The 14,236-nt window shown below is 42.5% G+C and overlaps 1 protein-coding gene and 1 long non-coding RNA gene across 20 annotated transcripts in view; one reads left to right on the plus strand and one right to left on the minus strand.

The window, feature by feature from the left end:
• SYNE1 (spectrin repeat containing nuclear envelope protein 1) overlaps nucleotides 1-14,236 on the minus strand; it is a 575,028-nt gene that overhangs the window by 202,732 nt on the left and 358,060 nt on the right. For all 19 annotated transcript variants that reach the window (XM_053292895.1, XM_053292839.1, XM_053292877.1 and 16 more), the window contains 2 exons: nucleotides 13,110-13,292; nucleotides 10,292-10,435 (listed from right to left, as the gene is read on the minus strand). In XM_053292895.1, the coding sequence (XP_053148870.1) occupies nucleotides 10,292-10,435; nucleotides 13,110-13,292 (327 nt within the window). The remainder of the gene's footprint in view (nucleotides 1-10,291; nucleotides 10,436-13,109; nucleotides 13,293-14,236) is intronic.
• LOC128343618 (uncharacterized) lies at nucleotides 2,632-5,403 on the plus strand. Its single transcript, XR_008315614.1, has 3 exons — nucleotides 2,632-2,829; nucleotides 3,962-4,119; nucleotides 4,912-5,403. It is a non-coding gene; the product is annotated as an uncharacterized LOC128343618 (long non-coding RNA).

Genomic DNA, 14,236 nt, shown 5'->3' on the forward strand with positions numbered 1-14,236 from the left:
GCATGGAAAATGTCCAAGGAAAAGGCACAGATGTGCTTGCTGACCTGGATTACGTTGCTAGTGAGCTGAGGAATGTAGCAGATAGTACAGCTTACACTGGTCTCTATTGGCTATATAGCTCAGAGTGGGTGAAAGTCCTTTATACATAGGATAGGGATAGAACACCTGTGGTATAGCAGTTAGTAACTTGGGCTAGGACCAGGGAAACCTAAGTTCAAATCCCCACTCAGCCATAGAGAGCTCACTAGGTGACTTTAGATGAGTCACTATCCCACAGGTTTGAGGGGCGGGGGGGGGCAGTTAGGAACATTGAAAGCTGCTGTCTACATTGGTCTATCTAGTCCAGTATTGTCTAGTCTGAGTGGCTCTCCAGGGCTTCAGGCAAGAATTCCCCTCAGCACTACCTAAACATGCTAGACTAGAGAGAGACAGAACCTCGGTCCTTCTGGATGCTAAGATGCATGTTAAGATATCCTACCACTGAGCTATGATTTCATCCCTGTTCTGTCAGGACTGTGAGGGGAAAGGATTCAAAAAATACCAACCCCTGTTCGGACCCCCGCACAGCTGCTATTTTAGTTTGAAAACACACACACACACACACACACACACACACACACACACACACACACACACACGGGCAAACTATGTGTTTAATATAATCTGCCACCTCAAAATGATAAAAAGGGCCCTGTGCTCCTTTGCATTTGGTCATCCTATTCTTACAAATTAACTGAAATTTCTTAACAAGGAATTGGAAGTATTAAAAACAGTGCTCTTAATCCTTGAAATCAGAGCAATCTGAAAGAGCTCTTGATAACATCCTTTCTTTAGCATCCCCAATATATGTACCTTACTTGTAAGAGTGATGCTCCTTGAGTCAAGGGTTTGTTGTTCCATCATGAATACTGATGGTTACAGTGCTTTTTACAGGGCATCTAAATGTTGTCTACATATTATGCGTGATTTGCACTATTCCCATAAATCATCGTTTTCTTTTCACTGGTCAGATATTCCGACTTAGAAATCCTAGCAAACTAGTGTAATGAGCAAAGATGCAGGCAGACCATAGCACAGCTTGTACATGTCTGGGGTGTATTAATTTTCTGCATATGAACTAGTGTATTGGAAGGGCATACATACCCTTCTTCCACACCTGCGTGCACGTCTGCCACTTTGATTTTGGTCACTGACCTTTGCAAAAAAGTTAAGGGGAAACTGTTTGTATATAGTGTCTCGGAGTTTTTAATAAGACTTCAATACTGGCCTTCAGAAACATTCAGTCAGTGGTTACCTCCTGACTAAATTACTTGACAGTAGTCCTTTAAAGTAACTCCTGAGCAGTACTATTGAGTAATTTACTCTGGATGTCAGCCAATGCTTTTAATAGATCAGTGGGGAAAATGAACATTTTTGCTAGGGTTCTTGTTTCAGTCTCCATGGAAACTGAAGAAAAAAGCTGCAGCATATTGGATTTGCACTGCAATGTGAAAGCAAATTTGCAGATTTTTGGTTGATGTACTATGTTCCTTTCAAAAACATATTTCTGTTTTCTTGTAGCAGTTCCTTGTATTTTAACCTTCACATGAAGCAGAAGCAATATTAGGTTGCAGACTTAAAATAAACAAACATTATAGTTGTATTTTTGTATTAATATATATTTTAATTAAAAACAAAAAAAACCCCAAACAAACCTAGAACAAAGTCGTCAGCATTTTTTGGTGTAAAACATGTTTATGTATACAAAAGCTACTGCAAAACTTAGCCCAAATGAAAACCTAAGGGCAAGTGTTGCTGTCCTTGTTACTTTAAACAAAGCAATCACATGACTATTCAAACATTTGTTATCATAAAGATGGGGGTAGGCAACCTTGGTTCTCCAGCTGTCGTTGAACTACTCTCATCACCCCCAGCCAAAATAAATTGTGGCTGGGAATTATGGGAATTGTAGTTTAAAGTTTAAATGAAGACCAGTCCCCAGCACATTACACTTAAGTTACCACAACATTCTCTGTAAAGCTCACATTGAAATAATTTTGTCATGTATCCCTCTTGCACAAGCACTGATCTCACAGCTATGCTTTTCATTTGGGTGCTGTGGTAGGGAAAAGGGTGGGGGGAGTAAGTGGGCAAAAGCAATCTCCCTAGGCAGTACCACAGAAACTATTCCTCCTCACCAGCACTCTGAATCCTGGCAGAACAAAAGCAACACACATGCAACTGTTCAGTCAAACAGCAAGACATACACAGAGGAGGTAAATGACAGTGAGCGTAAGGGAACACATACCTAGACAACCAGATGGTTATGCACTTACCAGGATCCTACAAATTTTCATAAAACTAACATAATATGTAGTATGACCTTAGTGTCCCATACAGTTTTCAGTAATTACTTATTAGTTTAACTCTCAATGTTAATCAATCTTCTCAGTTTTTGGAAAGACATACACTTGCTAAAGCAAATCAGGCCCATAATTAAGACATTAGCATGCGAAGACAAGGGAGAAACAGAGAAGTGCAGGCAAACTTTGTAATACAGAGAAATTTGTGTTTGCTTTAAGACATTTGTGTACTTTCTTACATTTAAGGAAAAACCCAGGTTGCTTACCTTTAACAGGTGATCTTTTTGGTGATCCATGTCCACTCACAGCCTGGGTCCTGCACCTCTGCAGTAAGCTTTGCAGAGCAATTAAAAGCTCCTTGAGGCACTATCTGGCTCTGCCAAATCACATGCATGGCACTGCCTTTATTTTTAGTGGGAGAGCATCATTCTCCTCAGTTCCTGATCGGCTGCTGCAATGAGTGATGAATGTCCATGGATAGAGTCAGGTAAGTCACTATTACTGTGGAGGTATCCTAGTAGCAGGGCAGACTGTGCGGGTGTTGTGAGTGAACATGGATCACCAAAAAGATCACCTTACAGGTAAGCAACCTGTTTTATCTTTGAGGTGATCCATGTTTCCTCACAACCTGCGTGATTATCAAGCTTACCGAGATGGAGCTAGGAGCTAGGATACAGTTAGAGTACTTTTGTGAGTATCGCTCAACCAAAGTTGGTCTCTGCCGCTGAATCCACAGCGTAGTGTTTAATAAAGGGCAGGTCTGAAGACCAAATAGCCACTTTTCAGATATCCTTCATACTAATGCCAGACATGTGAGCTGCTGACATGGCCATGGCTCTAGTAGAATGTGCTTTGATTTTCGAGGGGAGTTTGACCCTTTGTTGGTTGTAGCACATGAAGGTAAGCTGTATGAGCCAATGGGAGAGCCTGTCTTGAGACAGGCCAACCCTTGTTCTCTCCTTGAAAGGAGATGAAGAGCTTGTTGGTTCATCTGAGTAGTTTAGTCCTATTTAGGTAGAACAGGAGAGACCATCTCACATCCAGTGAGTGCACAGATTTCTCCAGAAAGGTGGAGGGGTTCTGGAACAAGTTAGGTAAAACAATGTCAGGATTTAAATGGGAGTCAGAGACTATTTTTGGAGTGAAGGAAGGCTCTATCCAGAGAACGACCTTGTCCAGGTAGAACTTGGTGTACACTGACTGCCATGCTGATGTTATGGCAATGAGGAAGGAGACTTTTAAAGACAAAGACTTGAGGGTAGTGGAGAGGAGTGGCTCAAAGCAGGGTTTGGTGAGAGAGGACAAGATCAGCAAGAGATTCCATGGCTCAATGGGTTCTTGTACAGGTGGGGAAAGGTGGTTTACATCCTCGAGGAATCTTTTAGAGTCAGGATAGGAAAAGACTGAGTGCCCGTCCCAGCCTTGATTCCTTGTGGAAAGTGCTGCTAGATGGACTTTGAGAAATGTAATGAATAGTCCAGAATGCTTTAGACCCATCAAATATAGAAGGATTTGATGGACTATTGTGTTGAAGGGGTCAAAGTCCTTGGAAGCAGCATTTGATGTGAAACGTTTCCACTTGCACATGTAGTTCTGACACATTGACTCTTTTCATTCAGGAGGATGGTATCTAACAGTTGACCTTTCAGGCTGTCAGATTCAACAGCTGGAGGTTGGGTTGAAGGGACAGAAGATTCTGGTGGAGCAGAAAGCATTGGAGATGGCCTTGAGACAATCGGAGAAGGACTGGAACCATGGTTGCTGTGGCCACCATGGGGTGAGTACGATGCAATGAGTGTTCCCCTGTAGTATCTTGCCCAGATCATGAACTTGCCCATGACAAAAGGGGAAAGAGAGGGAAAAGGTAATAGAGATGCTTCATCCAGGGCATCTGGAAGTCATCGCTCATGGAGTTCAGTCCGACTCCCACTCTGGAGCAGTACATCTTGCACTCTCCCCCCGCACTGCGTGGTGAAGAGGTCCACTAGTGGGGTACACCCTGGTGGTTGAGATACGCTATTGCCATAGTATTGTCTAGGAGTCAGCAGTTCCTGCTAACTGAGCAAAGAGGCTCCTTTTTAAAGTGATTTTCTTCACTGAGCAGGGGGAGAGCAACTGACCATATTCAACCCCAGTACAGCATCCCTCCAGTGGCTGTTGCTGCAAACCATTGATTTCAGCTTCCTTACCACTTTATGTAATGGGGCAGAATGTGCCCTGTCTGACTTACTACTAATCACACAGTCTACTTACTACTAATCACACAGAGATTTCGGCGGAGGGGTGTGTATGTGTGCTTAAACAGGAAAGGGCAAGATTCCTCTTGGATCATGTAAACTTTCTAGCCTCTTGAAAGTGGTAGTAGAGGCAGATGGGGCATCTCAGCACACTTTTGGAGAGTCGGTGAGGATTGGGAGCATGGGCAGAGATGTAGGCTTAGCAGCTGAGAAACTGGATATGTAATCATATTCTGGGTCCTTAACTTCAGGCATTGGCGTTTTCAGTTCTAGGCCTAAAGCCTCAGCCATTTCCATCACCTGAACATGATAGGACCTTGTCTCTTCTGTAGGTGAGCTTGACGGTGGATTAGTAATGATCTCATCAGGAGAAGGACTGGAAGGGTTTTCTATATGAACAGAAGCTTCAGACGAGGGGCTGGAGTCATATCTCCCTTCAGAAAGATCGATGCTACTTGTGAACCTTTTACAATGTGTCACAGGGTTGGATACTTCACCCAAGATTTGGATTTTCTCTGCTAATGAATCTATGGATTTGTATTTGAATTGAATTTGTATTTCTTAATATTAGCATGGTTTAATCATGATCATCATTTGCTCAACTGGAGATTTTACTTAGATATTTTTAAATGGTGGATTTAATTAAATGTGGTGGTTTAGATAGATATTGATGTGACAAGAGAGTTGATTTCTGGATTGATGTATAAAATATGTATGAGATGAGATGTTATGTACTACATTTATTAATCTCTCTCTTTCTCTCTCTCTCTCCCCTGTAGCTTTCTCTTTTTATACTCTTCTAATAAAAGAAAAAGAAAAGGAAAAGAAAACATCTTCCCACTAGGGTGATTTCTCTGGACCTGGAGAGTGGTGAATTTTCTCCATGTAAGGGTCTATCCGATGGGTAGGAGCAGGAGATGTTACTTTCCACAGGAGCTGAAGGCCTTTTGGGTCACTTGAAAGGAGATGCAAGAGCAGGAGGTTTTTCACACATGGCTTTATGCCTCAGGGTATCTGAATTGCAGCAGATTCGCAAGATCTTTACTTTGGGAGATTAAAATGACAGTCCACATAGCTGTTGGCTTCTCCCCGCACTCCCTGGCAGATCTTTTTCCTGTGCGTTCACACCTCCCTAGTCCAGGTATTCCTTCCAACCAATCACAAATCACGGCACAGAGGAAGAGGGGAGAGAGCTTTTTAAAAAATAGTTTGACAGATAGGAGTGCAAGACAAACATAACGAGTTGCAAAACAGCTGGATCAAACAGCAGGACGCTTAACCCTTGCCTTTATGAGTGACTGCCTTCATCACATAATTTTTACACACACACACACCCCTAATGGACCCTATTTGTCCCATTTTTTAACACTTTAAAACGATTTTTTTTAAAAAAACTTATAAAGCCACCATGGCTCAGAGTGGGATGGCAGCGAGAGCAGCTCTCCTGCCTCCCAAATGATGAAGGGAAGCTGCTCTGGGGCAGGGGCAGGGCTGGCTGGGCACGTTGCATGCTGGCGAGTGGCGCGACAGGGCAGCGGTGGAGGGACTGACTCACAGGAGTCTCCAGAGCACTCACTCCCCCCGCCAGCCACTGACTATCCGGGAGGGAGGGAGAGCGAAGAGCTCCCTTCCTCAGCCCTGTCTGCTTCCAAATGAGGCAGACAGGGCTAAGGATGGGGGCTCTTTGCCCATGCTCCTTCCCTCCCATCTCCTCCCTTCCTTGACAGTCAGTAGCCGGCGGCCACAGCAGTGAGTACCCTAGAGATTCCGAGTCAGTCCGCTGCAGCCCTGTTGTGCCACTCACCAGTGTGCCACGTGGCCCCAGCCACCTTGGCCCTGCCCCAGAGCAGCTTCCCTTTTGGGAGGAGGGAGAGCTGCTCTCGCCGCCATCCTGCTCCACGGCTGCTGCTCAGCAGTGGCTTTAAAACTGCCTCCATGTGGCCATGCGCCCGGCCCCCCCAGTCCCTGTCCTGATTTCTGCCAGTGCAGTGTTGCTGGCAAGCCCCTCGCCAGCGCTTGCAACTGCAAATCACCTAGAACAGACCACACCCAAAACAGCTGTCAAGCTCCCCTACACTGAGTTTTGAAAAACATGGATTTACTGGAATGACCAACACAAACCTAACACAGAAAACTGTGGGGCATGGCAGGAGCCCTGGGTTATTCTTCAAAAGCCTCTGAAACTAGAGGATTTTTTAAAACCGGACATACTTTGGGCTAAGCCAGAATTCACAGCCTCCAATCAGGGAAAATCAAAGTCCTGTCTGTCCTGGTCCCTGATAGCCTGCAGGGATGTTAGGGTAAAGCCAGCTAATATGTGGACTTGCACACTCCAGTCAAGAGTAGATTCACAATAAAAGCCCTGTATGAAAACCCTCCAGGTAAGGAAATGGGGTCCTGTGCTTTTCACAAGAGTAAATTCCATGGCATCTTTAAGTTTTATTGTCTTCCATTGTCTAAATTCACTGAAATCGTAAGGTAAAGCAAGCAAAGACATATAATAGGGGTCCCTTTATTTTATCTATCTATCACATTTGTAAAGGTAAAGGTAAAGTTGTGACCTCGAGTCGGTGTCGACTCCTGGTGACCACAAAACCAGGTGGTTTTCTTTGGTAAAATACAGGAGGGGTTTACCATTGCCTCCTCCTGCACAGTGTGAGATGATGCCTTTCAGCACCTTCCTATATCACTGCTGCCCAATATAGGTGTTTCCCATATTCTGGGAAACGTATCAGTGGGAATTTGAACCAGCAACCTCTTGCTCGCTATGCAAGTCATTTCCCCGCTGCAGATTTGTACACAGCCCAAACCTTCGTCTCTGGGTGGTTTGCTGAACTTCCTTAATATATCCAGGGTCTAAAGCACCAGGGGAGCTCCAATAGTCCATCAGATAGGTCATGGAGGCAAAATGTGGTGCAGGATGGTGAAAGTGATCCCTCCAAGGATAAGAGGGGGAGCAATGCAGGTTCATCTTCAGTTTTCCCCTCTAACAAGGATTTCTAGCCGTTACCAATAGTGATTCCAGGTTCCTTGAGGTAGATTTGTTCCCTGACATTGGGGGAACCTCCTTGGAGGATGGATTTCCTTCCTTGCTTGGAGATAAGTGTAAAGAGTGGCCTGGAGATGAAGCCAGTGGAGTAAATGACAACTGATAAAGGCCCCCTCGGCATAGTCTTTAATGGGGTGGTCACAGATTATGTTGTCGAGATTGGCACTGTGGTTGTAATAAAGGTGATTATGGCCATAGACATCGGGTGAGGCAAGGTCAATGTCAGACGCACAAGAGAAGTCGGTGTGATGATAGTCAAAGTCGAGCCCGACTTCAGCATCATTTGCCATGTCAACAGCATGGTCGATTTTGAAGGGAGAGATTCATGGTAAGCCCCTTGTGCAGTAGAAGATGAAGGGGTGTTAGGAGACATCTTTGACATCGACGCTGAAGGAGGCTTCGATTTGGTTGTTGTCAAAGAGGTGGTTGATATTTGGCAATGCTTTGGACTTAATGATCCAGGCAATCTAGAGTGTTCAAGCTTGTGCTTTTTGTGGCATAGTTGTCGGATTTTTATGTTGATCACCATGGGCTTTTTGAACGTCTAGTCCACATGTTCTCTATGAAAAGGAACTCAAGAGGTAGATACGGTGGCCAACACCGAAATCGCCCTCAATCTTGAAGAGTGGTTGTTGACTGATCCCGAAGTTGCTCTCAGTCCCAATGAGTGGCTGTTGGTCAACTACAAAGCCATCAATGTCGAAGGGCCTGGATAGTTTGGCATTGGAGTTGGCAATATATAGCAATAGCAATAGCACTTACATTTATATACCGCTCTATAGCCGGAGCTCTCTAAGCGGTTTACAATGATTTAGCATATTGCCCCCAACTATCTGGGTACTCATTTTACCGACCTCGGAAGGATGGAAGGCTGAGTCAACCTTGAGCCCCTGGTCAGGATCGAACTTGTAACCTTCTGGTTACAAGGCGGCAGTTTTACCACTGCGCCACCAGGGGCTCTTAATATGTGTGGTCTCGTAGAACACCACCCTCAAGCACAGTTTATGGCTTTTATTAGTTTGCCTTGAAAACACCAAATATATTTTACAGGCGTTCATGTTGTGCCCTTCGCCCAAACAAATTAAACACTTGTGTTTATCAGAAGAAGGCAGCCACATGAGGTACACTTTTTAAAGGGTTTTCTACTGTAAGACCAATAGCGGGGAGATAAACGGAAAAACCGTCAACAAACCAAAGTAAAAACCAAATATTACTGAAGACAAAACTTGAGGGAAATCCCCTGCTAACTAGGCAAAGAGGCACCTTTTAAAAGTGGAGGTTCTTTTTAGCAGGGGGAGAGCAACTGGCCCTATCCAATTGCAGCACAGCATTCCTCTAGTGGCTGTTGCTGGTATCCACCTCGTGTTGGGTTTTTTAAAGACTGTGAGCCCCTTGGGGGACAGGGAATCTCCTCCTCCTCCTTTGTAAACAGCTTTGAGAACTTTTGTTCTCAAAAATCATAGCACTGTATGTAAGTAAATCAAGAGTAGCCAAGAAAACCGTTTTGAAGTCAAGCCAAGGATCCAACAATTATATAACTAGCCATCGAGGAGAAACAGAGCGAATCCTTCCCAATGCAAGCAGCACAGCAGTCAAGAAGGAACTGAGGAGAATGGTGTTCTCCTGTTGAAAATAACAGTTCCACCATGCGCATGAGTCGGCAGATCTGAAGAGCGCCTCGAGAAGCATTGAATTCTTTTGAGAGTCTTACTGCGCTGGTGCAAAACCAGGTTGTGAGGGAACATAAATCACCTCAAAGATAATAAGGTATTCACAATCTGACTGTCCAAAATATATAGGCAAATATTCAGAAAGACAAAGATTCAGATGTGGCAATAACATACTAAATAAGCAGGTCCACTAGGAGTTTCCTCAGACCTGCTAAACAGTTACATCCAAGTCACATGAAGGAAGTACAAGAATGCAGCTCTGATGGTAAGCCCAGAGACATAAGTTTATGCCCAGAGATGTAAGTTTGGGACAGTGTACAAATAAAATAAATATAAAATAAATTATTTGGCTCATCTGTAAGCTTAGATATGATCCCAACAGCACTGCTGACTACTGCCCAGAGTCCCTGAGGCATAACACTCCCAGCACTAACAACAGAGGCAGTAGAGTGGGGAGTGTACCCACAGAAAACGGTTGCGGTGAATAAGATCTGGCAGCCCCTTTGCTGTTTCCTCTCCATCAGGAGTTGCCCTTCCTTGTACTTACTCTGAGGGATAGGTGGACTGCAAAAAGGAGCCAACATAGTGTAGTGGTTAGAGTGCTGGACTAGGACCAGGGAGACCTGAGTTCAAATCCCCATTCAGCCATGAAACTAGCTGGGTGACTCTGGGCCAGTTGCTTCTCTCTCAGCCTAACCTACTTCACAGGGTTGTTGTGAAAAAGAAACTGTATGTAGTACACCGCTCTCGGCTCCTTGGAGGAAGAGTGGGATATAAATGTAAAAATAATAAAAATAATAAATAATAATAAAAAGGAGTTAAGAAAAAAAATTTTTTTTCATTTTAGTATGGCCTATGATAGGCAAAAGGTTTATGTCTGCAATGTCTTGTCTGCAAGAGCTAATATTCTGGGTAATGGGACAGAAAATCTATTCTCAGGTTTCATGCAATGCAAATGAACCATGCATTATAGATGGATCTTGGCTGTATTACCTCATGACGTGAAATCTGGGCTTGCAATTCCTGGATGTTACTTGTTGCAACGGGTTTGTCCTGGATCTCATGATGAGCTCTATCTATCAGTTGCTGTAAATGTTTCATCTCTTGTTCATATTGCTCATATTGTACCACTGCTTCCTAGAGAGAAAGAGAAGGGAAATACAGTGAAGAAATACAATTTTAAAAACCCCTACTTCATTACTTACTCTGTTCTAACGTTCTTCAAAATAAAGACTATTAATACTGTAAAAAGCTATGTAGCTGAAAGGAAAATTAGGGACAGAAAGCCCAGTTTACATTTTTACTATTAAATGCTATTAAATGCTCATGCACAAGAGTGCAAATATTCTGAATCTCTTCTACTGCTCAAGGAGCAGAGGCATATCTAGGGAAAATAGTGCCTAGGGCAAGCACTGAAATTGCACCCCCTGTCCAAACATCTGACACCCATCTTTCAGATAAATTTACCATAATATCCGCTGAAAAATACAAGTCAAGCTCGTTAATCTTTTAATATTTCAAAAACTATTTAGCAGTGGACGTAGCCAGACCAAAAAATGCTGGAAAATTACAAATTTCAGTATGCTGGGGCTCATGAAATACCCAAATACTATGTGGAGGTGTACTTGGAAAACTAAACGTAAGTGCCTGTCTAATTCTCTACTATGCATTGTAGCATCACTATTACATAAGTTTTAAAAATAAATGGAGAATTTGACTTTTCCCAGATACTCTGAAAATAATTAAAGGATATGCAGAGTAAACTGTGTTACTGCTTGGAATATATTCTAGTATTTCAGAAAGACAATTAAAATGAGAAAAAGAGAGCAAGAAACTCTCTGTAGGCATTAATACTAAGGATTTCACACTGATTCAAAGACAAACTCACCATTAATAGCCATATTATTAAGACATGATGTTTAACTCAGTTATCACAAGAAGCAAAGTAAGAGCAAATGGATACGATCCTCGCTCATAAGCTTCAGCTCAGTATTCACAAGCCCTGATTCTCTGTACATAGTGCCAATCTGAATATGTGTACAGTGACTTATATTATATTAAATTAAAAAATTGTTTTACCTGTAGCCCCTTTGGGGGCTTCCTAAAGGCCGTGGGGGTGTCTGCAAAGGTTCCCCTCCCCCACTGACCTCTAGGGCCTTTCAGGGACCATTTGAGAATGTGTAGTGGCAATTTTAAAAAATAATTTGTTTTAAATGGCTGCTGAAAACAAAATGGCCACCACACATGCTCAAATGGCCTCTGCAAGGCCTGACATGGCCTAGGGCCTCACAGAGACCATTTGAGCATGCACGGTGGCCATTTTGTTTTTGGTGGGCATTTAAAAAAAATTTTAATTTTAAGAAATGGTGCCCCCTTCAAGTGGCACCCGGGGCACATGCACTGCCTGCCCTACCCTAGATACGCCCCTGTCAAGGAAGTCCAGAAGTATGAACCTTCAGAAGTATGGAGACTAGCATGGGGCTTAAAGCTGCATGTTCACTGTCTGAAGCACACATACATATTAGTCAGGATATCAGCTGCTATATCTTTTTACCTTACACTTTGGGCAGCTTCACATGTATAACGCAGCACCTAAGGTTGCCATGAGTGGCCACAGCCCTGGGTGCACATGGTAGCCCTACTTCCAATCTCAGAAATGACATGCCAAAATTGGCCATGTAATATGAACCTGCCAATCTTGGCATGTTCTGATCTATTTGAAGCATGGAACCAGATTTCTGAAAACTATTTGACCTATTTGTAACCTATTTGAAGTGGTTACAAAAGTCCAGTTCCATGCCACAGCAGGGCAGGATATACTGAGATTGGTGAGTTTGTATGACATGCCCAATTTTGGCATATAGTTGGTGAGACCAGAAATTGGGTTCTCACATGCTCCCGGGGCTGAAGCTGCTCGCAGAAACCTTAAGTACCACATTACATGTGAAGTCACCCATTTTATCGTAACTTATGAATGAAAATTTCCCCACCTTATTCCATAGTTCCTGGGTGGGTGGAGGTAGAGCTATAGAATATTTAAAACAACTGTTCAACAATGTCCATGCAAAAAAAATGAGATACTTTAATATCTGTCTCTGTCTCTCTGTCTTAAAAGTTACTGCATGAGACTTCATATGGACAGATGCACAGGAGAAATTCTAGAAGAAACCAGATACCCTACATTTCTTTCCAGGTTGTTTTCCATATAAAAATGAGTTATAAAAAGTGATTTGCTTCTTTTAAAAAAATGTTTTAAATGTAAATTCCATCTGTAAGCCATTTTATGTGTTGGTAAAAAACAAATTAACCAATTATATATAATGATTTAAGTGAACAGAAAGCCATGGGACTGAGAAAAGGAATCCGACACACCTAGAAAGAAGAACTGAAGCTCTACAGCTTGCAAGGGAGGGAAATGGCAGGAAAAATGAGGGGGAGAACCCAACAAACACAATCCTTGGAAAGATACATAGTATCTAAAAATAGATAAAGACAACAAAAGTAATAGCATTTAGTAACTTCAGGGAAACAATGGCAACTCTCCTTTGAACAATATATATCTATACGTAAACATTAATAAATTAGAAACAAACACAGAAATATTTATACCTAAGTTAATTTATACCTAAGTAAATGTAATAATAATAATAATAATAATAATAAGTTGTTAAGAACATAAAAAAGGGAAAGCACCTCCAAATGTAACTGTAAACCGCCCTGAGCCAGCTCGGAAGGGCAGTATAAAAATCAAATCAATAAATAAATAATAAATAAATAAATGAGAAGTTTGCTCAAATCAATTTACACTTGCCTGCATTATGTTGCATTGCTGGATGGCTGTGTGCTGTAGATGACTGGCATCATCCTGCAGCCTGAGGGCAGTGTGACATATTGGTAAAGTGGTGACCACTTCTTCAGGTATGCGTAAAGCACTTTGACAGACCTGCACTGCATGAACCTTTGGCTTCAGCGACTCCATTTCAGATAGCAAATGCTAGAAAAACAATGGTTGCAATAATAAACTTATGCTGACATTATATTCAATTAGTTTTTAATAAAGCATCTTAACAAAAATATTAAATTATGTTAAACTACATATTATTAAATAAACTGTTAATATCCACACTTTAAAAAAAATCACTAATGAGATTGTAGGTATAACAACAATCCACACTATGCATGCATGCATGCATGCATTCACTGCTGAATGAATGACCTTTTTGATTTGGACTTATTGTGTTGCATGCAAACCCCGCCTTCTACTCATGTAAGTGAGTGATTTTTTATCAACTCTCACTTTCCTTTCCAGCTTTCTGCATGCCCCATCTTCTCCTGAAGGTTCCCCAGCCATCAGTAGAAGATTTGGGGGGATGCAGAGAGAAGGGAAAAAATCAGTGAAAACTGCTCTCCTTGTGCAAGTGCAATGAGCAGAAGGTAGGGTCTGGATATAATTCATTATATTTAAATATATAGGGAAACAAAAGCAAACTGTATTTAGAGTGAGCATACTGGAAGTTTTTGGAGGCATAGCTTGATTATTATCTTGTAAAACAGAACACAAATGAAAACAATGAGTTCAACAGAAAGAGATATTCTGGCATCCTGAAAAACAGTGGCGGACATCCAGAGCAACAGACTGGGAATGCAGCTGGAGTTGCATCTTCACAGCCAGAGGCTTCCTCAGCAATGGAGCACATATATTCATTCATTCATTCATTCATTCATTCATTCATCAGGTTTGCCTTTCTTTTTTTAAAAAAACCACACCATCATATGGACACAGGGAGCAATTTTTGCAGATCTTCCCTGCCTCCTGCTCTGTGCCTTCCAGAAACATGTCTTGGAGAATTTCATAGGCCTCAGGGACATTTTTCTAGAAGGCACAGGGCATCAGAAATCACAGCCAGCCCAGCCCTGCCCTGCCCGCATTGCACACAT

This window comes from Hemicordylus capensis, chromosome 1 (genome assembly GCF_027244095.1).
Source record: "Hemicordylus capensis ecotype Gifberg chromosome 1, rHemCap1.1.pri, whole genome shotgun sequence".
Lineage (NCBI taxonomy): Eukaryota > Metazoa > Chordata > Lepidosauria > Squamata > Cordylidae > Hemicordylus > Hemicordylus capensis.